The sequence below is a fragment of the Oncorhynchus kisutch genome, linkage group LG26, assembly GCF_002021735.2.
Source record: "Oncorhynchus kisutch isolate 150728-3 linkage group LG26, Okis_V2, whole genome shotgun sequence".
Taxonomy (NCBI): domain Eukaryota; kingdom Metazoa; phylum Chordata; class Actinopteri; order Salmoniformes; family Salmonidae; genus Oncorhynchus; species Oncorhynchus kisutch.
In genome coordinates, this window is record NC_034199.2 from 49,804,328 (window position 1) to 49,826,178 (window position 21,851).

A 21,851-nucleotide genomic window follows, 5' to 3' on the forward strand; every position below is an offset into this window, starting at 1 on the left:
TACAGTATCCTCCATGTTATTCAGTACAGTACCCATGTTATTCAGTACAGTATCCTCCATGTTATTCAGTACAGTATCCTCCATGTTATTCAGTACAGTATCCATGTTATTCAGTACAGTATCCTCCATGTTATTCAGTACAGTATCCTCCATGTTATTCAGTACAGTACCCTCCATGTTATTCAGTACAGTATCCATGTTATTCAGTACAGTATCCATGTTATTCAGTACAGTATCCATGTTATTCAGTACAGTATCCATGTTATTCAGTACAGTACCCATGTTATTCAGTACAGTATCCATGTTATTCAGTACAGTACCCATGTTATTCAGTACAGTACCCTCCATGTTATTCAGTACAGTACCCTCCATGTTATTCAGTACAGTACCCTCCATGTTATTCAGTACAGTACCCTCCATGTTATTCAGTACAGTACCCATGTTATTCAGTACAGTATCCATGTTATTCAGTACAGTATCTATGTTATTCAGTACAGTACCCATGTTATTCAGTACAGTATCCATGTTATTCAGTACAGTATCCATGTTATTCAGTACAGTACCCATGTTATTCAGTACAGTATCCTCCATGTTATTCAGTACAGTACCCATGTTATTCAGTACAGTATCCTCCATGTTATTCAGTACAGTACCCATGTTATTCAGTACAGTATCCATGTTATTCAGTACAGTATCCTCCATGTTATTCAGTACAGTATCCTCCATGTTATGATTCTAGCAGTTATTCATGTAGTATGTATATTTCTAGACATGTAAGGATGGTCACTGCCTCTATTTTAACATCAATAATGTACTCTAATAAAGAATTGTTGTACAAAAAAAAAATTGGGGGGTAATTTTTTTGTTAGCAATTAAATAATTATTAGGCTGTTATCCTAAAATAAAAGCACATTTAAATACATTTGTCTTAGACAGTTAGACACACAATTCCATGTGAAATATCTCATGTTATTAGCCAGAAGTAATAGGTTGTGTCCCATAAGTCAAAGTATTCCCTAGGAAGCCAAAAAGGCCCTTGTCCAAAGTAGAGCACCACATAGGGAATAGAATCCTTACAAAACAAGTGTCCTCTAATTGGTTCTCCTGTTACTGGTAGAGTAGAACTGGTACTGTTGTTCTCCTGTAGAGTAGAACTGGTACTGTTGTTCTACTGTTACTGGTAGAGTAGAACTGGTACTGTTGTTCTCCTGTTACTGGTAGAGTAGAACTGGTACTGTTGTTCTCCTGTTACTGGTAGAGTAGACCTGGTACTGTTGTTCTCCTGTTACTGGTAGAGTAGAACTGGTACTGTTGTTCTCCTGTTACTGGTAGAGTAGACCTGGTACTGTTCTTCTCCTGTTACTGTTAGAGTAGACCTGGTACTGTTGTTCTACTGTTACTGGTAGAGTAGACCTGGTACTGTTGTTCTCCTGTTACTGGTAGAGTAGACCTGGTACTGTTGTTCTCCTGTAGAGTAGACCTGGTACTGTTGTTCTCCTGTTACTGGTAGAGTAGACCTGGTACTGTTGTTCTCCTGTTACTGGTAGAGTAGACCTGGTACTGTTGTTCTCCTGTAGAGTAGACCTGGTACTGTTGTTCTCCTGTTACTGGTAAAGTAGAACTGGTACTGTTGTTCTCCTGTAGAGTAGAACTGGTACTGTTGTTCTTCTGTAGAGTAGACCTGGTACCGTTGTTCTCCTGTTACTGGTAAAGTAGAACTGGTACTGTTGTTCTCCTGTTACTGGTAGAGTAGAACTGGTACTGTTGTTCTCCTGTTACTGGTAGAGTAGAACTGGTACCGTTGTTCTCCTGTTACTGGTAGAGTAGAACTGGTACTGTTGTTCTCCTGTAGAGTAGAACTGGTACTGTTGTTCTCCTGTAGAGTAGACCTGGTACCGTTGTTCTCCTGTTACTGGTAAAGTAGAACTGGTACTGTTGTTCTCCTGTTACTGGTAGAGTAGAACTGGTACTGTTGTTCTCCTGTTACTGGTAGAGTAGAACTGGTACCGTTGTTCTCCTGTTACTGGTAGAGTAGAACTGGTACTGTTGTTCTCCTGTTACTGGTAGAGTAGACCTGGTACTGTTGTTCTACTGTTACTGGTAGAGTAGAACTGGTACCGTTGTTCTCCTGTAGAGTAGACCTGGTACTGTTGTTCTCCTGTTACTGGTAGAGTAGACCTGGTACTGTTGTTCTACTGTTACTGGTAGAGTAGACCTGGTACTGTTGTTCTCCTGTTACTGGTAGAGTAGACCTGGTACTGTTGTTCTCCTGTAGAGTAGACCTGGTACTGTTGTTCTCCTGTAGAGTAGACCTGGTACTGTTGTTCTCCTGTAGAGTAGACCTGGTACTGTTGTTCTCCTGTTACTGGTAGAGTAGAACTGGTACTGTTGTTCTCCTGTAGAGTAGACCTGGTACTGTTGTTCTCCTGTTACTGGTAGAGTAGACCTGGTACTGTTGTTCTACTGTTACTGGTAGAGCTCTGCGTCAGTCAGTGAGAGGCCCTGCTGTGAGGATGATATCATGACAGGCTCCACCATATTGTGTCCTCCGTGTTGTCCCAGCATTCGAGAGGAGGAGTTGAACTGGTGAGGAGGGTAGTTAACGTTACCAGCCCCAGTCTCACAGTGACTTCTGTTGTACAAAAAACTGTTATTGTACTGCGATTGAGAGAGGGCAGCACGGTTCCTCTGCGGAGTCTGAGTGGGGCCTGTGGTTTTGTGCTGTGTGTGTTGGCTAATCGGGCTATGATTCGCCAGCCCACTGTTCCCCTGGCCCAGACCAGGTCCAGCCTGGTGTTGTGTCTGGCTCATCTGAGTCAGTTGGCAGGCCTGCAGCTTCCTCTTGGCTCTCCAGCGGGCCACTCTGAGCCGGGTCTTCTCCCGTCTCTCCTTCACCAGGTCAGCTAATAGAGGCTGGGGAAGGTTCTTCTCCATCTCCCTCCGACGGGTCTGGCTCCTCCTCCTCAGCTCAGTTCGTCTCATTTTAAACTCCTCGTACAGACTCAGGTCTTTGGGCCACGGACGCACCATTGGCCTGGGAGCAACTCCGCATGACATGGGCATCACTGGCTGGGACAGCCCATCTTGAGAATGAAGAGGACAGACAACAAGTCATTAGTTCAGGTGTATAATATGTAGCCTGGTTCCAGATCTGTTTGTGCTGTCTGGCCAAGTCCTCTGGTAATAGGATCATAGGACTTGGCTATACAACACAAACAGATCTTGGACCAGGCTAGGTAACATCCTACTGAACTGACACACAGTAACAACAACACAGCAGAACTTTACTCTACTCACATGTACAAGGGCTGGCTGAGCTGAACACTGTGTGCTCTGTTAATGTCCTCTGGCTCTGTGAGGAAAGGGAAGCTGTCCTCTCTCTCTGGCCCTGTGAGGGTACTGTCCTCTCTCTCTGGCCCTGTGAGGGTACTGTCCTGTGACAGTCCAGGAGGCTCCCCTGAGTGTGCCTGTCTAAAAGGTTGCCCTGGGTGTTGAGGACCTCAGCAGCCAGGTTGAACAGCAAACTCTCAACGTCCTCCGGTTCCTGCTTGATACAGATGATCTCCACCTCGGCCTCCTCCTCTTTCACCTGGAGCTGAGGCTGGGCACTCCCAGCAGCCATGGTGGCAAAGCAATCTGCTCCGTCAGTCCTGGGTGGGGAGAGGACCAGCTGGTCCCCAGGGTCTGTGCTGGTCTCTGGTGGCTGTGTAATGATGGTCCACTCAGCCTGACACTCTTCTTCCTCCTCCCTCCTCTGGCTCTCATCAGACACCTCGGGGTCCAGGGGGGCTGGGGGCTCCTCTAGAGAGGTAACATGGTGGTCAACCAACACAGGGAGAATATAGAGGGATATACTACGTCTCAGTCAATAGGGCCGTACTGGGTCTCAGTCACCAAGGCTGTACTGGGTCTCAGTCACCAGGGCCGTACTGGGTCAGTCACTAGGTCCGTACTGGGTCTCAGTCAATAGGGCCGTACTACGTCTCAGTCACTAGGGCCGTACTACGTCTCAGTCACTAGGGCCGTACTACGTCTCAGTCACTAGGGCCGTACTGGGTCTCAGTCACTAGGGCCGTACTGGGTCTCAGTCACTAGGGCCGTACTGGGTCTCAGTCACTAGGGCCGTACTGGGTCTCAGTCACTAGGGCCGTACTGGGTCTCAGTCACTAGGGCCGTACTGGGTCTCAGTCACTAGGGCCGTACTGGGTCTCAGTCACTAGGGCCGTACTGGGTCTCAGTCACTAGGGCCGTACTGGGTCTCAGTCACTAGGGCCGTACTGGGTCTCAGTCACTAGGGCCGTACTACGTCTCAGTCACTAGGGCCGTACTGGGTCTCAGTCACTAGGGCCGTACTGGGTCTCAGTCACTAGGGCCGTACTGGGTCTCAGTCACTAGGGCCGTACTGGGTCTCAGTCACTAGGGCCGTACTGGGTCTCAGTCACTAGGGCCGTACTGGGTCTCAGTCACTAGGGCCGTACTGGGTCTCAGTCACTAGGGCCGTACTGGGTCTCAGTCCACTAGGGCCGTACTGGGTCTCAGTCACTAGGGCCGTACTGGGTCTCAGTCACTAGGGCCGTACTGGGTCTCAGTCACTAGGGCCGTACTGGGTCTCAGTCACTAGGGCCGTACTGGGTCTCAGTCACTAGGGCCGTACTGGGTCTCAGTCACTAGGGCCGTACTGGGTCTCAGTCACTAGGGCCGTACTGGGTCTCAGTCACTAGGGCCGTACTGGGTCTCAGTCACTAGGGCCGTACTGGGTCTCAGTCACTAGGGCCGTACTGGGTCTCAGTCACTAGGGCCGTACTGGGTCTCAGTCACTAGGGCCGTACTGGGTCTCAGTCACTAGGGCCGTACTGGGTCTCAGTCACTAGGGCCGTACTGGGTCTCAGTCACTAGGGCCGTACTGGGTCTCAGTCACTAGGGCCGTACTGGGTCTCAGTCACTAGGGCCGTACTGGGTCTCAGTCACTAGGGCCGTACTGGGTCTCAGTCACTAGGGCCGTACTGGGTCTCAGTCACTAGGGCCGTACTGGGTCTCAGTCACTAGGGCCGTACTGGGTCTCAGTCACTAGGGCCGTACTGGGTCTCAGTCACTAGGGCCGTACTGGGTCTCAGTCACTAGGGCCGTACTGGGTCTCAGTCACTAGGGCCGTACTGGGTCTCAGTCACTAGGGCCGTACTGGGTCTCAGTCACTAGGGCCGTACTGGGTCTCAGTCACTAGGGCCGTACTGGGTCTCAGTCACTAGGGCCGTACTGGGTCTCAGTCACTAGGGCCGTACTGGGTCTCAGTCACTAGGGCCTGGTCCGTACTGGGCCGTACTGGTCTCAGTCACTAGGGCCGTACTGGGTCTCAGTCACTAGGGCCGTACTGGGTCTCAGTCACTAGGGCCGTACTGGGTCTCAGTCACTAGGGCCGTACTGGGTCTCAGTCACTAGGGCCGTACTGGGTCTCAGTCACTAGGGCCGTACTGGGTCTCAGTCACTAGGGCCGTACTGGGTCTCAGTCACTAGGGCCGTACTGGGTCTCAGTCACTAGGGCCGTACTGGGTCTCAGTCACTAGGGCCGTACTGGGTCTCAGTCACTAGGGCCGTACTGGGTCTCAGTCACTAGGGCCGTACTGGGTCTCAGTCACTAGGGCCGTACTGGGTCTCAGTCACTAGGGCCGTACTGGGTCTCAGTCACTAGGGCCGTACTGGGTCTCAGTCACTAGGGCCGTACTGGGTCTCAGTCACTAGGGCCGTACTGGGTCTCAGTCACTAGGGCCGTACTGGGTCTCAGTCACTAGGGCCGTACTGGGTCTCAGTCACTAGGGCCGTACTGGGTCTCAGTCACTAGGGCCGTACTGGGTCTCAGTCACTAGGGCCGTACTGGGTCTCAGTCACTAGGGCCGTACTGGGTCTCAGTCACTAGGGCCGTACTGGGTCTCAGTCACTAGGGCCGTACTGGGTCTCAGTCACTAGGGCCGTACTGGGTCTCAGTCACTAGGGCCGTACTGGGTCTCAGTCACTAGGGCCGTACTGGGTCTCAGTCACTAGGGCCGTACTGGGTCTCAGTCACTAGGGCCGTACTGGGTCTCAGTCACTAGGGCCGTACTGGGTCTCAGTCACTAGGGCCGTACTGGGTCTCAGTCACTAGGGCCGTACTGGGTCTCAGTCACTAGGGCCGTACTGGGTCTCAGTCACTAGGGCCGTACTGGGTCTCAGTCACTAGGGCCGTACTGGGTCTCAGTCACTAGGGCCGTACTGGGTCTCAGTCACTAGGGCCGTACTGGGTCTCAGTCACTAGGGCCGTACTGGGTCTCAGTCACTAGGGCCGTTATCGTCACTAGGCCGTACTGGGTCTCAGTCACTAGGGCCGTACTGGGTCTCAGTCACTAGGGCCGTACTGGGTCTCAGTCACTAGGGCCGTACTGGGTCTCAGTCACTAGGGCCGTACTGGGTCTCAGTCACTAGGGCCGTACTGGGTCTCAGTCACTAGGGCCGTACTGGTCTCAGTCACTAGGGCCGTACTGGGTCTCAGTCACTAGGGCCGTACTGGGTCTCAGTCACTAGGGCCGTACTGGGTCTCAGTCACTAGGGCCGTACTGGGTCTCAGTCACTAGGGCCGTACTGGGTCTCAGTCACTAGGGCCGTACTGGGTCTCAGTCACTAGGGCCGTACTGGGTCTCAGTCACATAGGGCCGTACTGGGTCTCAGTCACTAGGGCCGTACTGGGTCTCAGTCACTAGGGCCGTACTGGTCTCAGTCACTAGGGCCGTACGGGGTCTCAGTCACTAGGGCCGTACTGGGTCTCAGTCACTAGGGCCATCAGCCAGGCCATCAATTTACATATTCAAGCAAACACTGAAAAATACCCATACATACTCAACAAAGCATATTTTAGTTTACCTTTCAAAGGTTCCAGGTGCTCTGATGAACTGTTTATTGCAGAGACAGGGGTGATCAATGATGGGCTCTCCAGAGCTTGTGAGACCGTGGCAGTCAGGTCATCATGGCTGTCAAACGATGATGATGATGATGTGGCCCTTATAATATTCTCAGAAGGTTGGGAGGATCTGGCCAAGTTATCAGAGGGTAGAGCGATAGTGATTTGATTCCTTGACTGTACGTTTCCATTTGTAATGGCAGTGTGGGTGTTGGTAACCGTCCTTCTCTGTGGTTGTGATAAACCAGAGGACTGTGCTGCCTCGGATGCAGCCGCTGAGGAACAGTGAGGTCTATGCGGATCCGAATGACCGAATGCTGTACTCTGGTTGGTCTGGTAAGTGGCAGAGTGCTCCTGCTGCCTGGCACCCAGAGCGTTCATGTACTTCCGCATTGTCTTCATCTGAGATCGGGATATGTCCAGCATCTGTCTGATGCTCTCGGTCTCCTTTTCTTTTGCTGCGACCTCCCTCTTCAGCTCGTCGAATTTAATACCGACCACCTTCAGCATCTCCCCTAACACCGTCTCAACAGCGGCACTCACCGCTCTCTCTATCACGGTACCCATCTGGCCCTGCATTAGGGAAACTGTTAGACTGATATCCATTTTTTTTCTTAACTTTTATAAATATTTTAATATCTTAATAACGTCGGAGGTCAAATATCATAGTCAGTCGTCCTCCGTGAGCTGTTTAGCTAGCGACTGATTGTTGCTAACGTCGAGATAGCTAGCTAGCTACCATCGTAGCAAGCTGACACCATCACCATGCTCCAAAGATCTAACTAAACAAGACAATTGGATCGTTTTTCATTGTTTGCAAAGTGATTCAACAAGAAAACGTGCCTAGATCATTTCTAAACTAATCAAATTGAAGCGTTTCCTGCTTCTTCGGACCCATGTAAACAAAGATATTCTTCATTTGATATTTCCTGTGTTTCATCAAATGCGTTCGTCATCTCTGGTGGTTTAAGTTCCGGGAAGGAAAAATACATATTTGATGACCAACACAAACTGGTTGAATCACAATTGTTTCAACGTAATTTGTCGACGTATTGTGATGTGGAATCTATGTGAATTATACTTTGGATTAGTAATCAACTGTTGTTTTGATGGTGAAATTACAATCACAGTATTATATCAATGGTAACCAATTTTCAATATAGTATCAACATAGTATTTCAACCTTGTATAAAATATGTTGAATTTGTACCAACATCAGATCTTCAACGTTATATCCACTACCAAAAAACAAATAGGCTGGGCAGCACCTCCTACTCTACAACTATCTATTTGGTCTCCCATCCAGGGTTTTAACCAAGCCAAACCCTGCTTAACTGTGATATTTGTCACTGACTACTGCCAATGTGTTATCTTTAAAAATAATTATTGAGAGATCTCTTGATAACTTAAAAGATTCACTATTGCTATCAAGGTCAATCCAAAGGGTAGATTTAACAGATCAAATGAAATGTACAGTAAACCATATATATATAATCAATTCAACTATTTAGGCCTATATTGCATTAGGGAAGTCATCAACAGCTACTGTTTCAATTCAACTATTTAGGCCTATATTGCATTAGGGAAGTCATCAACAGCTACTGTTTCAATTCAACTATTTAGGCCTATATTGCATTAGGGAAGTCATCAACAGCTACTGTTTCAATTCAACTATTTAGGCCTATATTGCATTAGGGAAGTCATCAACAGCTACTGTTTCAATTCAACTATTTAGGCCTATATTGCATTAGGGAAGTCATCAACAGCTACTGTTTCAATTCAACTATTTAGGCCTATATTGCATTAGGGAAGTCATCAACAGCTACTGTTTCAATTCAACTATTTAGGCCTATATTGCATTAGGGAAGTCATCAACAGCTACTGTTTCAATTCAACTATTTAGGCCTATATTGCATTAGGGAAGTCATCAACAGCTACTGTTTCAATTCAACTATTTAGGCCTATATTGCATTAGGGAAGTCATCAACAGCTACTGTTTCAATTCAACTATTTAGGCCTATATTGCATTAGGGAAGTCATCAACAGCTACTGTTTCAATTCAACTATTTAGGCCTATATTGCATTAGGGAAGTCATCAACAGCTACTGTTTCAATTCAACTATTTAGGCCTATATTGCATTAGGGAAGTCATCAACAGCTACTGTTTCAATTCAACTATTTAGGCCTATATTGCATTAGGGAAGTCATCAACAGCTACTGTTTCAATTCAACTATTTAGGCCTATATTGCATTAGGGAAGTCATCAACAGCTACTGTTTCAATTCAACTATTTAGGCCTATATTGCATTAGGGAAGTCATCAACAGCTACTGTTTCAATTCAACTATTTAGGCCTATATTGCATTAGGGAAGTCATCAACAGCTACTGTTTCAATTCAACTATTTAGGCCTATATTGCATTAGGGAAGTCATCAACAGCTACTGTTTCAATTCAACTATTTAGGCCTATATTGCATTAGGGAAGTCATCAACAGCTACTGTTTCAATTCAACTATTTAGGCCTATATTGCATTAGGGAAGTCATCAACAGCTACTGTTTCAATTCAACTATTTAGGCCTATATTGCATTAGGGAAGTCATCAACAGCTACTGTTTCAATTCAACTATTTAGGCCTATATTGCATTAGGGAAGTCATCAACAGCTACTGTTTCAATTCAACTATTTAGGCCTATATTGCATTAGGGAAGTCATCAACAGCTACTGTTTCAATTCAACTATTTAGGCCTATATTGCATTAGGGAAGTCATCAACAGCTACTGTTTCAATTCAACTATTTAGGCCTATATTGCATTAGGGAAGTCATCAACAGCTACTGTTTCAATTCAACTATTTAGGCCTATATTGCATTAGGGAAGTCATCAACAGCTACTGTTTCAATTCAACTATTTAGGCCTATATTGCATTAGGGAAGTCATCAACAGCTACTGTTTCAATTCAACTATTTAGGCCTATATTGCATTAGGGAAGTCATCAACAGCTACTGTTTCAATTCAACTATTTAGGCCTATATTGCATTAGGGAAGTCATCAACAGCTACTGTTTCAATTCAACTATTTAGGCCTATATTGCATTAGGGAAGTCATCAACAGCTACTGTTTCAATTCAACTATTTAGGCCTATATTGCATTAGGGAAGTCATCAACAGCTACTGTTTCAATTCAACTATTTAGGCCTATATTGCATTAGGGAAGTCATCAACAGCTACTGTTTCAATTCAACTATTTAGGCCTATATTGCATTAGGGAAGTCATCAACAGCTACTGTTTCAATTCAACTATTTAGGCCTATATTGCATTAGGGAAGTCATCAACAGCTACTGTTTCAATTCAACTATTTAGGCCTATATTGCATTAGGGAAGTCATCAACAGCTACTGTTTCAATTCAACTATTTAGGCCTATATTGCATTAGGGAAGTCATCAACAGCTACTGTTTCAATTCAACTATTTAGGCCTATATTGCATTAGGGAAGTCATCAACAGCTACTGTTTCAATTCAACTATTTAGGCCTATATTGCATTAGGGAAGTCATCAACAGCTACTGTTTCAATTCAACTATTTAGGCCTATATTGCATTAGGGAAGTCATCAACAGCTACTGTTTCAATTCAACACAGTGTCCAACTAAAAATAGACTAGCTTTGGCTGATTGAAATTGGATATTCAAGTTAATAATTAATATGTTGGATTCATATCTCTATCTCAACCAAATATCAATGCTAAAGAATAGGACTAAATTAAACTTTAAAGTGTATTTTGTAGTCCTAATCTTAAACTTAGATGTTTGGTTGAGATGGATATGTGAATCTAACGTATCAATTCTTAGTTTGTAGTACAAACTGGATATTAAAAAGTCTTTGGTTGTCAACGCAACCAAATATCAAGCTTTAAAGAAGCTGTATCTTCTACATGGATAGTTCCATCTGAGACATTTAATTCCAGTTTGTTTACAAATTCATAATTGATTTGTTGGATTCATGTCTCCATCTCAACTTAAAAATCACAGTTAAAGAACAGGATTAAATCAAACTTGTAAATTCTTTAATTTAGATATTTGGTTGCGTTGACAACTAAACAAAAATCAATATTACTTTTGTAATACAGTAAATATCCTAAAGTTAAGACTATTTTACCAACTAAAGTAACAGTATTTATTCAACCTTAAAATGAGTATCATCCATGGCCATATTTGGAAGTTCCTGTAACTAGAAATGTCTTCTTATGTCGTCATAGAAAGCGTGCAGGTCTGTGGAGATCTTCACAATTACTGTAATAGTCTGTGCAGAATCTCCAACAGCAGTTACCATTTGCAGTATGTACTTGAAATGTAATCTCAACTCTAATCCAGTTCATCTGGTTGTGCTGTTATATGGTGCACAGTGGAAACACATTCATTTGTTGTATAAATACAAAATATCTGACAATTTATTCCCATTTTGAAACTTGGTTGTGCTTTTAAATGGTTGAAAGCATAGCGATAACACATTTTGGGAATTCAACAGACTTCAACAGACTTTTTGAGTGGGTGAAAATAGGTTAAAATCTCCATTGATCAACACCAAATATTACACACATTTCCAAGTTGGAATGATGTGGTGTGCCTACTGGGTAAAAAGGTTTGCTGTGCAAATTCTGGATTTATTAGGCTTAATGTAATGTCACATAGGAGTAATTGACTTTAAAGCCTAGTGATATACTTTGCTCTCAGTGGAAGTAGGTAGGCCTATACCCTGACACATGACTGTTGACTCCTATATGGCTTTAGACACATATCAAGGCTTGTTTAAAAATATATATATATATATATATATATATATATTTCACCTTTATTTAACCAGGTAGGCCAGTTGAGAACAAGTTCTCATTTACAACTGGCCAAGATAAAGCAAAGCAGTGCGACACAAACAACAACACAGAGTTACACACAAACAACAACACAGAGTTACACACAAACAACAACACAGAGTTACACACAAACAACAACAGAGTTACACACAAACAACAACACAGAGTTACACACGGACAAATTAGGCTTGTAGACCTAATGTTATTGCTGTTTTCAGCAGTTCTTCACAACCAGATGAGTGCGGACGTGATGTTGTGCCGATGCTGTGGCCTGTTTGATGATGAAAGAACCAGTAATCGTGTCTGAGTGACTCACACCCAGGTAGTTTTCAGCTGACTGGGAAAGTTTTGAGATGGAAACAAAGATAGATCAGTGTGGTGCGATGTTGACGAGGTGGAGTGGTGAGTAGGATCTCAAACGTTACCTTTATCTTATCTTTATTTAACCAGGCAAGTCAGTTAAGAACAAATGATTATTTACAATGACGGCCTACCTCGACCAATTGTGTGCCGCCCTATGGGACTCCCAATCACCACCGTTTGTGATTCAGCCTGGATTTGAACCAGGGACTGTAGTGACACCTCTTCTTTATTTAACTAGGCTAGTCAGTTAAGAAATAAATCTTATTTACAATGATGGCCTACTCCAGCCAAACCTGTGCCAATTGTTTGCTGCCCAATGGGACTCCCAATCACTGCTGGTTGTAATTCAGACGTTGTTTCAACGTAATTTGTCAACGTATGGTGATGTGGAAAATGCTTTGGATTTAAAAAAAGTAATCACCGTAAACTGTTGTTTTGAGGGTGAAATTATAACCACAGAATTGTCATTATGGTAACCAAATGTCAACAAAGATATTGGATAAAATATGTTGAATTTGTACCTTTAAAACAAAGTCAGAACCTCACTTTGAGAACCACTGCAGTAGAGTTCAGAAGTTGTACGAAAAGCTGCCTCTTTCGACCTGTTCTCACTGTAGTTGTGACATCACTTCCTGCACAGTGCCATGGTTCTCACTGTAGTTGTGACATCACTTCCTGCACAGTGCCATGGTTCTCACTGTAGTTGTGACATCACTTCCTGCACAGTGCCCTCTTCTCACTGTAGTTGTGACATCACTTCCTGCACAGTGCCATGGTTCTCACTGTAGTTGTGACATCACTTCCGGCACAGTGCCATGGTTCTCACTGCAGATGTGAAATGGCATTGTTTACATTGTATTAATCCTGTACAGCTTTAAATTAGCACACCATATCTCCCTCAGACTTTAGTAAGCCTGTAATATTGTTTATGTCAGCGGCTAAGAGTGTCAATTAGCTAAGTAAGCTAGCATGGTGTATTTAGTAGCATGGTTGGCTTCTTATCCCTTCCTTTATGCGTATAGGCATAGAGAACGTATATATATATTATGATTCCATTAGTAACCACTCATACGCACGCTGGGTTAGTTAATCACTAAACATCTGAGGATTCAGAGCCTCAGAACAGGAGTGCTGATCTAGGATCAGGTTACATCTAAGGATTAAGAGCCTCAGAACAGGAGTGCTGGTCTGTCCAACCAGTGGAACGTTTATATTATCCATATAAAATACAGTTCAGAAATCTACTACGGAGGCATCTTTGCCAGAGCAATAACCCGGTGATTTGATTGATCATGTTCATGTTTCAGATAAGCCTAGTTTGGGTGGCTACTGGCTATTTGTATAAAGATAAACAGCTGTAACATAGTACTGCCTTCAATATTATGGGATGAAGATGGAACATATTCTGGTATATGTTGTGGGGGGGAAAGAGGCTACCTAGTTAGCAACTAGCATTCTGCAGACAGGCTGCCCTTCAAAGTGATAGTGTTCAGTGCAGACAGAGCAGCCTGGTCTCATAGATTCGACGGAACATAGTAAACGTAAATCCAGCACACTCAATTTAGTATGATATGTATTAATTTATGGTGCTTGACGCCTCAAGCACTGAGATGCATTAGAGCGCTGCGCCACACCGGGATCCCATGTTATGAGTACAGGAGGGGATTGTGGGGCCCCAGTGTTGAGGATCAGGGAATAACTACACTGTTTCTATTCGGCCATATTCCCACGTTTGAATGCGTTGGTTTGCGCTTTCAAATTTTGCGCGAATACTGCCATCTATCCATAGTTTCTGGTTAAGAGTAGGTTTTAATAGTCACAGTGGGTACAACATCTCCTATACACTTCCTGATAAACTCAGGAGGAGTATATGACTTTTTGAGTTTATGAGTATATGTTACGAATGGCAATTCATACAATATGTTACAAATTTACAAAACATATGTGTTACGAAATCCAATTTGTTGTGGCTAATGTTTGCTATGTGGCTAATGCTAATGTTAGCCAGGTTAGGAAACAGGAATACCTAGTCAGTTGTACAACTAAACTGAAATGTGTCTTCCGCATTTAACCCAACCCCTCTGAATCAGAGAGGTGTGTCTTCCCCATTTAACCCAACCCCTCTGAATCAGAGAGGTGTGTCTTCCCCATTTAACCCAACCCCTCTGAATCAGAGAGGTGTGTCTTCCCCATTTAACCCAACCCCTCTGAATCAGAGAGGTGTGTCTTCCCCATTTAACCCAACCCCTCTGAATCAGAGAGGTGCGGGGGGCAGCCTTAATCGACATCGGCGCCTGGGGAACAGTGGGTTAACTGCCTTGCTCAGGGGATTCGATCCAGCAACCTTTTCTAACATGAATGACTTTCAGCTAAAAATCCAGGTGTTAAACACAGTTTATTTTTGTATCTTGCATTTTGAAAATGCATGGCTGTAGTGACCAATCATTCACATGTACACTAGACGACGGACAGGGCGCTGTTTTGAAGCCACCGCGCCTCCATCTTAGCACTCCCCCATCAGTGTAACAAAAATATTTTAGAAGCTATAAAAAATGCATTTATTAATGTCTACGTTTGTTTTTGCCAGGTTTATTCCATTACAGACAATTGAAAGCCTACTTTTAAGCCTACTGTTATATTATGTGAGCTAAACATATGTATATTTTTTATAAAATATATAAAAACATTTTCCGTCAAGTATAATTTTTTTGAAAGTTTACTGTCCTCAAAACAACAAGAAAATACTTTAATACATGTAATTTTGTCCTTGAAACATCTAATTGAAATACAGTGGAATTCCATCCATTCCTATGGAGGACTCCTTCTTCTGGGGAGTACCAATATGGCCGACCTGTGGCTTCAAACCCTCTCACTGGCAAATACATGGCATTGGCCATCCAGGGTTTATATACATCATTGGAGTGTCACAATCTTGAACCAACGGTCCCGGGTCAAATAGCTTGAGAACCGCTGCTTTACTGTACTATACTATCATGTACAAACTTGTGAAACATAGACACCTACGATTGGTTCAGATTAGATCCGGTCCAAACCAATCAAATATTTGGTCTTGTTTAGGGGCGGAGCTCATTAGAATAATAGCCATTGTGTAGAATAATACCCAAATATGCAAAGGAGAGTATTGCATATTTCTACCTTTGTGTATCTATTTTAGGATACATCACCATGACGAGAATGACATTCATATTCAGAATGATGCATTTCTGTGTAGTACAGATCAGGGACCCATGATGAAATTCTGTTACCCTGTTATGTAAATCCACCTCACGTACTATATAGTTCAATAACCAAAATAAAAACGGTCAAACTCAACGTGTGATGTCATAGCTGACACGTCATTATTTTCTTCAGACGTCTTTGAATCTTAATTCGGAGAAGGAATTTCAAAGGAGAGTTTTGATAAAACGTGGTCGACCTAAAAAGAAAAAAAACGAAGGGAAATTTTTTACCGTAATTAATTAATTTACCGTGTTATCAAACTTTGCATCGTCACAGTTCTTCTAGTAAATGTGTTTTCGTGACATATTCTGTATATATTGTTCAAAGTAGTCCTTGTGCATAGAGTTACATGGTTTGTTAAACTTTTAAATCATTGTTGTTGTTGTTGTTTTGTTTTTGTGAAATAAATAAGTCTGCTTAATTCCTTTAGCTGGTGATTTCACATATCACTCTGCTCTCTCCAATATGCATCATACGTTTATTACAATTACATTTGAAAATAACAAGCAGCACTTTTTTTGTTTCTACATTCATTGTGACGAGTCGGGAAAGTCTCACCTAGGCACTTTCTATCAAACACATTCTAGACTAGTAAAGCAGCATCGCACTTGGCAAAAAAAAACGCAACCTTGTTTTCACATCATTTCAAACCTTTTTTTCTCTCAGTGTGATGATGCTGAATCAACGTGCAAAATGTCATCAACGTAAAGAAATAATTGTTTTCATCCAACTTGCAACATAAAAAAAAAAGAAAGCCTCCTATACATTCGTATAACTAATAAATAACTAATAAAGCATTGGGCCTTTAAGTGTGACCAGCTCTTTCATACGTTAGGCTTCAAAAGGAATGGTTCTGAATCTAATTGATTGATCTGATCAGTTGAAGGTCTCTTTATACTTGGTCAACAAATGAGTTGGGAATTGTGGTTGATGGATCGTGAGCCTCTCACTCCAACTGGTACCTTCCTCATATCCATGTAGGTTGAGTTAATGTTCCCTCTTCCCGTCTGAAATACAGAAAATATTAACTGTGTCAACTTGAACATCTTAGCATTTACCCTTTATCCTTTTAGCATTTACCCTTTTAGTATTTATCCTTTTAGCATTTACCCTTTTAGCATTTATCCTTTTAGCATTTACCCTTTTAGCATTTACCCTTTTAGCATTTACCCTTTTAGCATTTACCCTTTTAGCATTTACCCTTTTAGCATTTATCCTTTTAGCATTTACCCTTTTAGCATTTACCCTTTTAGCATTTACGTTGGAAGCATGTGAACTACTGTTGAGACAACGTTAGAAACATGTGAACTACTGTTGAGACAACGTTAGAAGCATGTGTATTGAATATTCTCACCGTAGGTTGGGTCTGATTAGGCTGAGGAAACAAATTAAAACAGAAATATTATTATTTAACATTTTCATTATTTTGTTTTGAAGATTATGTACAGAATTGTCCAAAATATTGGCTTCAATTATATGCTTTTATAACGGTCTTGTTAGGTTACAGCCCGATGCTAAAATTGATTAAATTGTTACTTTTCCTCATCAATCTACCCACAATGCCCCATAACAACGTAGCAAAAACAGGCTTTTTTAATCTTTGCTACAATACAGAAATCTCACATTTACATTTAGTATTCAGACCCTTTACCCAGTACTTTGTTGAAGCACCTTTGACAGTGTTTACAGCCTTGAGTCTTCTTGGGTATGATGCTACAATCGTGGCACACCTGTATTTGGGGAGTTTATCCCATTCTTCTATGCAGATCCTCTCAAGCTCTGTCAGGTTGGATGGGGAGCATCGCTGCACAGCTATTTTCAAGACTCTAGAGATGTTCGATCAGGTTCAAGTCCCGGCTCTGGCTGGGCCACTCAAGGACATTCAGAGACTTGTCCCGAAGTCATTCCTGTGTTGTCTTGGCTATGTTCTTAGGGTCGTTGTCCTGTTGGAAGATGAAAGTTCGCCCCAGTCTGATGTCCTGAAAGCTCTGGAGCAGGTTTTCATCAAGAATCTCTCTGTACTTTGCTCCATTCATCTTTGCCTCGATCCTGTCTAGTCTCCCAGTCCCTGCCGCTGAAAAACATCCCCACAGCATGATGCTGCCACCACCATGCTTCACCGTAGGGATGGTGCCAGGTTTCTTCCAGACGTGACGCTTGGCATTCAGGCCAAAGAGTTCAATCTTGGTTTCATCAGACCAGAGAATCTTGTTTCTTATGGTCTGAGAGTCCTTTAGGTGCCTTTTTGGCAAACTCCAAGCGGGCTGTCATGTGATTTTTACTGAGGAGTTGCTTCTGTCTGGCCACTCTACCATAAAGGCCCGATTGGTGGAGTGCTGCAAGGTTCTGGAAGGTTCTCCCGGGTTCTTGGTCACCTCCCTGCCCAAGGCCCTTCTCCCCCGATTGCTCAGTTTAGCCGGGCGGCCAGCTCTTGGAAAAGTCTTGGTGGTTCCCAAACTTCTATTTAATAATGATGGAGGCCTCTGTATTCTTGGGACCTTCAATGCTGTAGACATTTTTTTGGTACCCTTTCCCTGATCAGTGCCTTGACACAATCCTGTCTCGGAGCTCTACAGAATTTTAATTTAACTACGCAAGTCAGTTAAGAACAAATTCTGATTTACAATAATGGCCTACCGGGGACCAGTGGGTTAACTGCCTTGTTCAGGGGCAGAACGACAGATTTTTACCTTGTCAGCTCGGGGATTCGATTTAGCAATCTTTCGGTTACTGGCCCAACGCTCTAACCACTAGGCTACCTGCCACCACCACAAATCATGTCCAATCAATTGAATTTACTACAAGTGGACTCCAATGAAGTATCAGAAACAACTCAAGGATGATAAATGGAAACGGGATGCACCTGAACTCAATTTAGAGTCTCATAGCAAAGGGTCTGAATACTCATGTCAATAAGGTATTTCTGTTTTTAAATTGTTTATAAATCTTGTAAATTTTTGCTTTGTCATTATGGGGTTTTGTGTAGATTTTAGAATAAGGCTGTAACGTAACAAAATGTGGAAAAAGTCAAGGGGTCTGAATACTTTCTGAAGGCACTATTTATGTTTCTCACTGCAACAACTTGAACTCAGAGTAAGAGCTTTAGGTTGTGCAGAACCAGCACTTCAAACATTAATGGGCCGTTTCCCAGACACAGATTAAGCCTAGTCCAAGACGTAATCTGTTTCCAGGAAACCAGTCCTATATTGGTTGGGCTCAAATCTGATCTCTCATAAAAATTTAAAATAATGGATCCAAACCTGCATGGGGACGTATGTCAGCGAATCATACAGCTCCTCAGATCGAAGGACCTGGAAAAAATGACCCCAAAACATCAGAGATCACGGAAGGAAGCAAAAGAAAAGTCTGGTGCTTGGCAATGAATAACATTAAGGAAGAGAAACTCCAATCTTCACAAACATAGCTTGAAATAAGGATGGCTTTGACATGAATATAAAGTAACTAACACAAGTTGTACTTGAAGCCTGTTGATTGTTTTTCTCTCCTGACATTTCAATCAGCTGTAACGGTGTATATTATAATGAGCCTGACCCTCAGCCTGATATAGAAGAAGGTGATGGTGAAGCTGTAGAAGCAGAGGAACACAGACAGGCCAATCACAATCCACTTCAGTTGGTCAATCAGCTCAGCCTCAGGGGACTCAGGTAGAGGGGAAGGACACACGAGGACAGGAGCATCTCCTGCTAGTCCTGGGAACAGACAGTCAAAAACATGGAATGTTTTAAACACAACCTTTTCTGGGAAACATGAAGTATAGCAAACACAACAGAGGAGGAAATGGAGTTTAGACATAATAAAATACGTTATCATAATACATTATGAAGTACTTCATGGAACATCTAGAAACTACCATTATCATAGTACATTATTATTTTAAAATATATGTATATTTCCCCTTTATTTAAATAGGCCATTATGGCAAAATAATGACAATTTAGCATTAACACTGGAGTGACAGATGTGCAGAAGATGATTTGCAAGTAGAGATACTGGGGTGCAAAAGAGCAAAATAAAAACAATATGGGGATGAGGTAGTTGGTTGTGCTATTTACAGATGGGCTGTGTACAGGTACAGTGATCGGTAAGCTGCTTAAAGTTAGAGAGGGAGATATGAGTCTCCAGCTTCAGTGATTTTTGCAGTTCCTTCCAGTCATTGGCAGCAGAGAACTGGAAGGAAAGGCGGCCAGAGGAGGTGTTGGCTTTGGGGATGACCAGTGAAATATACCTGCTGGAGCACGTGCTACGTGTGGGTGCTGCTATGGTGACCACCAGCTCATGGTGAGCTGAGATAAGGCGGAGCTTTACCTGTGGAATCCTATAGTGTATGGTGCACTAATTTAGACCAGATCCCTGGTCAAAAGTAGTGCACCCTAATAGGTATTACAGCATTTGGGACATAGTCTAAATGTACAAGGCAAATGTTCCACTAACCTGGCAGCAGTTTGGTGGAGTGTTTCCCTGTTACAGTTTGGATGGGTATCATGGTAACAGTAGATGACAAGGAGAACTCACACTGGAACAGACCACCGATGTCCTCAGCCTTTAAGTTGTGTAATGTGAACTTGTACTGGTTCCATGTCACCTTCATGTAGGTGCAGTCAGCCATGTGACTGTTATTCACCTAATAATGATAATACATTTCATTTACAATCTCAATACGTAGGCAGAAACTAAACAACAAACAAACAAACAAACAATAAAGACAAACAAAATACAAAAGTTGTAAAGTAATGAAATCACAGTCCTAAATTAATAAAGTTATAAAGTCATAAAGTTATGTCATAAATTAATAAAGTTATGAAGTTATGATGTCATAAATTAATAAAGTTATGATGTCATAAATTAATAAAGTTATAGTTATGATGTCATCAATTTATAAAGTTATGAAGTTATGATGTCATAAATTAATGAAGTTATAAAGGTATGAATTAATAAAGTTATAAAGTCATAAAGTTATGATGTTATAAAGTCATAAATTAATTCAGTTATAAAGTCATGAATTAATAAAGTTATAAAGTCATAAAGTCATGATGTTATACAGTCATAAATTAATAAAGTTATGAAGTTATGGAGTTATAAAGTCATAAATTAATTCAGTTATAAAGTCATAAATTCCTAAAGTTATAAAGTCATAAATTCATAAAGTTGAATTAAATTAAATTGAATTAAAGAATCAAGGCAGTTAAAAAAAACAGGGCTAAAATAGTTTTGATTGGTTGGTCTGTAGATGGATAAGAGTTTTGATTGGTTGGTCTGTAGATGGATAGATGGATAAGAGTTTTGATTGGTTGGTCTGTGGAGCGTCTTTCAGATGGTCAGGGAGAGGAGAAAGAGAGCAGAGTGCTCGGTCCCCCCATGGTCTGGACACCTGTCATGGGGACCTGAAGCAGTGGGGAGTGTCTGGAACGGAGTGTGTGAGGTGGCTCGCGATCAGGTCACTCACCTGACAGACCATGGTAACATCAGAGTCATTGAGTCTGTTCAGCCTGGCGTCAATGACAAAGAGCTTATCTGTGTCTGTGTGACTACAGGTGATGGAGACAGTACCGTCGGGGTTAAGTGTCCGGTTCTCAGGCTGCATCACCTGAACCTCTGGGAGGGGAGAGACAGTCAGAGTGAAACGAGAAGAGAGAAGATACTGTAGAATCTTAACGGAAAGTCATCTGTTTGAGGAAACGTGGCATTTTTTCCTCACAAATAAAAAATAAAAAATGAATCGATGGAAAACAATTAATATTTTAGACAGTCAGATTTCTTGTGGCCTTTTATCCCAGACAGGTCGAAGAGGATAAACATATACATTTCCATGACTTTTAGTTATTATGTGTCAGGTGGATATAAATAAATACAATCTCCATTTTCCAAAAAATGAATGACATTATTAACATGACATGTATATATTGTATATAATGAAGCATTAAACCAGATATCTCACCGTGGCTGGGGCAGAGAAGGGTAAAGAGCCAGGCAGCCACAGAGAGGAGTCTGATTCTCATTTCAACTCTTCTTCTTCTTTGGTTTGAACCTTTAGCTAGCTGAGTCTAACTCTGACAGACGCCAAAGGAACAGTGATGACTAGGGGAAATCTCTCCTCATAACTCTCTCGCTCTCCTCCTATCACAGGGCTTCAATTGGTATACTTGTCTGTCATTGGGGAGTGTCACAGACACCAAGTGGTAAAGTGGTTTAAAGTGTAGATGGATTCCGACATGAATGATTTAAATGTAATTTTGAAAATAAACATATGAAACTGTGATGCCCTGTTCACATTTATTTTAATATCTAATGTCTATTATCATATGAATATGAAAGACCATTCCATACACTAAAATGGATAGTAACTGTATATGGTTTGTGTATGGTAAAAATACAGAGGACTTGTTCATGGTAAAAAATACTTCTGACCACACTGGACAATCTTTCTAGTATTGATTAAGT

At 42.6% G+C, this 21,851-nt stretch overlaps 2 protein-coding genes across 4 annotated transcripts; both read right to left on the reverse strand.

The window, feature by feature from the left end:
• Window positions 1-209: 209 nt before the first annotated feature.
• si:ch211-67e16.4 (uncharacterized) lies at window positions 210-7,858 on the reverse strand. 3 transcript variants are annotated; one of them, XR_004205648.1, is made up of 4 exons: window positions 6,889-7,858; window positions 3,298-3,801; window positions 2,253-3,083; window positions 618-2,141 (listed from the first exon to the last, which is right to left on the reverse strand). XR_004205648.1 is itself a non-coding variant. In XM_020462220.2 (3 exons), the coding sequence occupies exons 1-3, from the start codon at window positions 7,529-7,531 to the stop codon at window positions 2,467-2,469; spliced, it is 1,764 nt and encodes a 587-aa protein (XP_020317809.1). In that variant the 5' UTR covers window positions 7,532-7,858; the 3' UTR covers window positions 210-2,466. The 3 variants fall into 3 exon arrangements, 1 of the variants encoding a protein (XP_020317809.1); XR_002252285.2 differs by having other exon boundaries at window positions 618-1,450; window positions 1,481-3,083; XM_020462220.2 differs by having other exon boundaries at window positions 210-3,083.
• A 7,991-nt stretch (window positions 7,859-15,849) lies between these two features.
• Window positions 15,850-21,488, reverse strand: si:ch211-67e16.3 (uncharacterized). Its single transcript, XM_020461927.2, has 7 exons — window positions 21,349-21,488; window positions 20,857-21,005; window positions 19,845-20,034; window positions 18,945-19,102; window positions 18,653-18,703; window positions 16,747-16,767; window positions 15,850-16,399 (listed from the first exon to the last, which is right to left on the reverse strand). The coding sequence occupies exons 1-7, from the start codon at window positions 21,407-21,409 to the stop codon at window positions 16,295-16,297; spliced, it is 735 nt and encodes a 244-aa protein (XP_020317516.1). The 5' UTR covers window positions 21,410-21,488; the 3' UTR covers window positions 15,850-16,294.
• Between the last annotated feature and the right edge of the window lie 363 nt (window positions 21,489-21,851).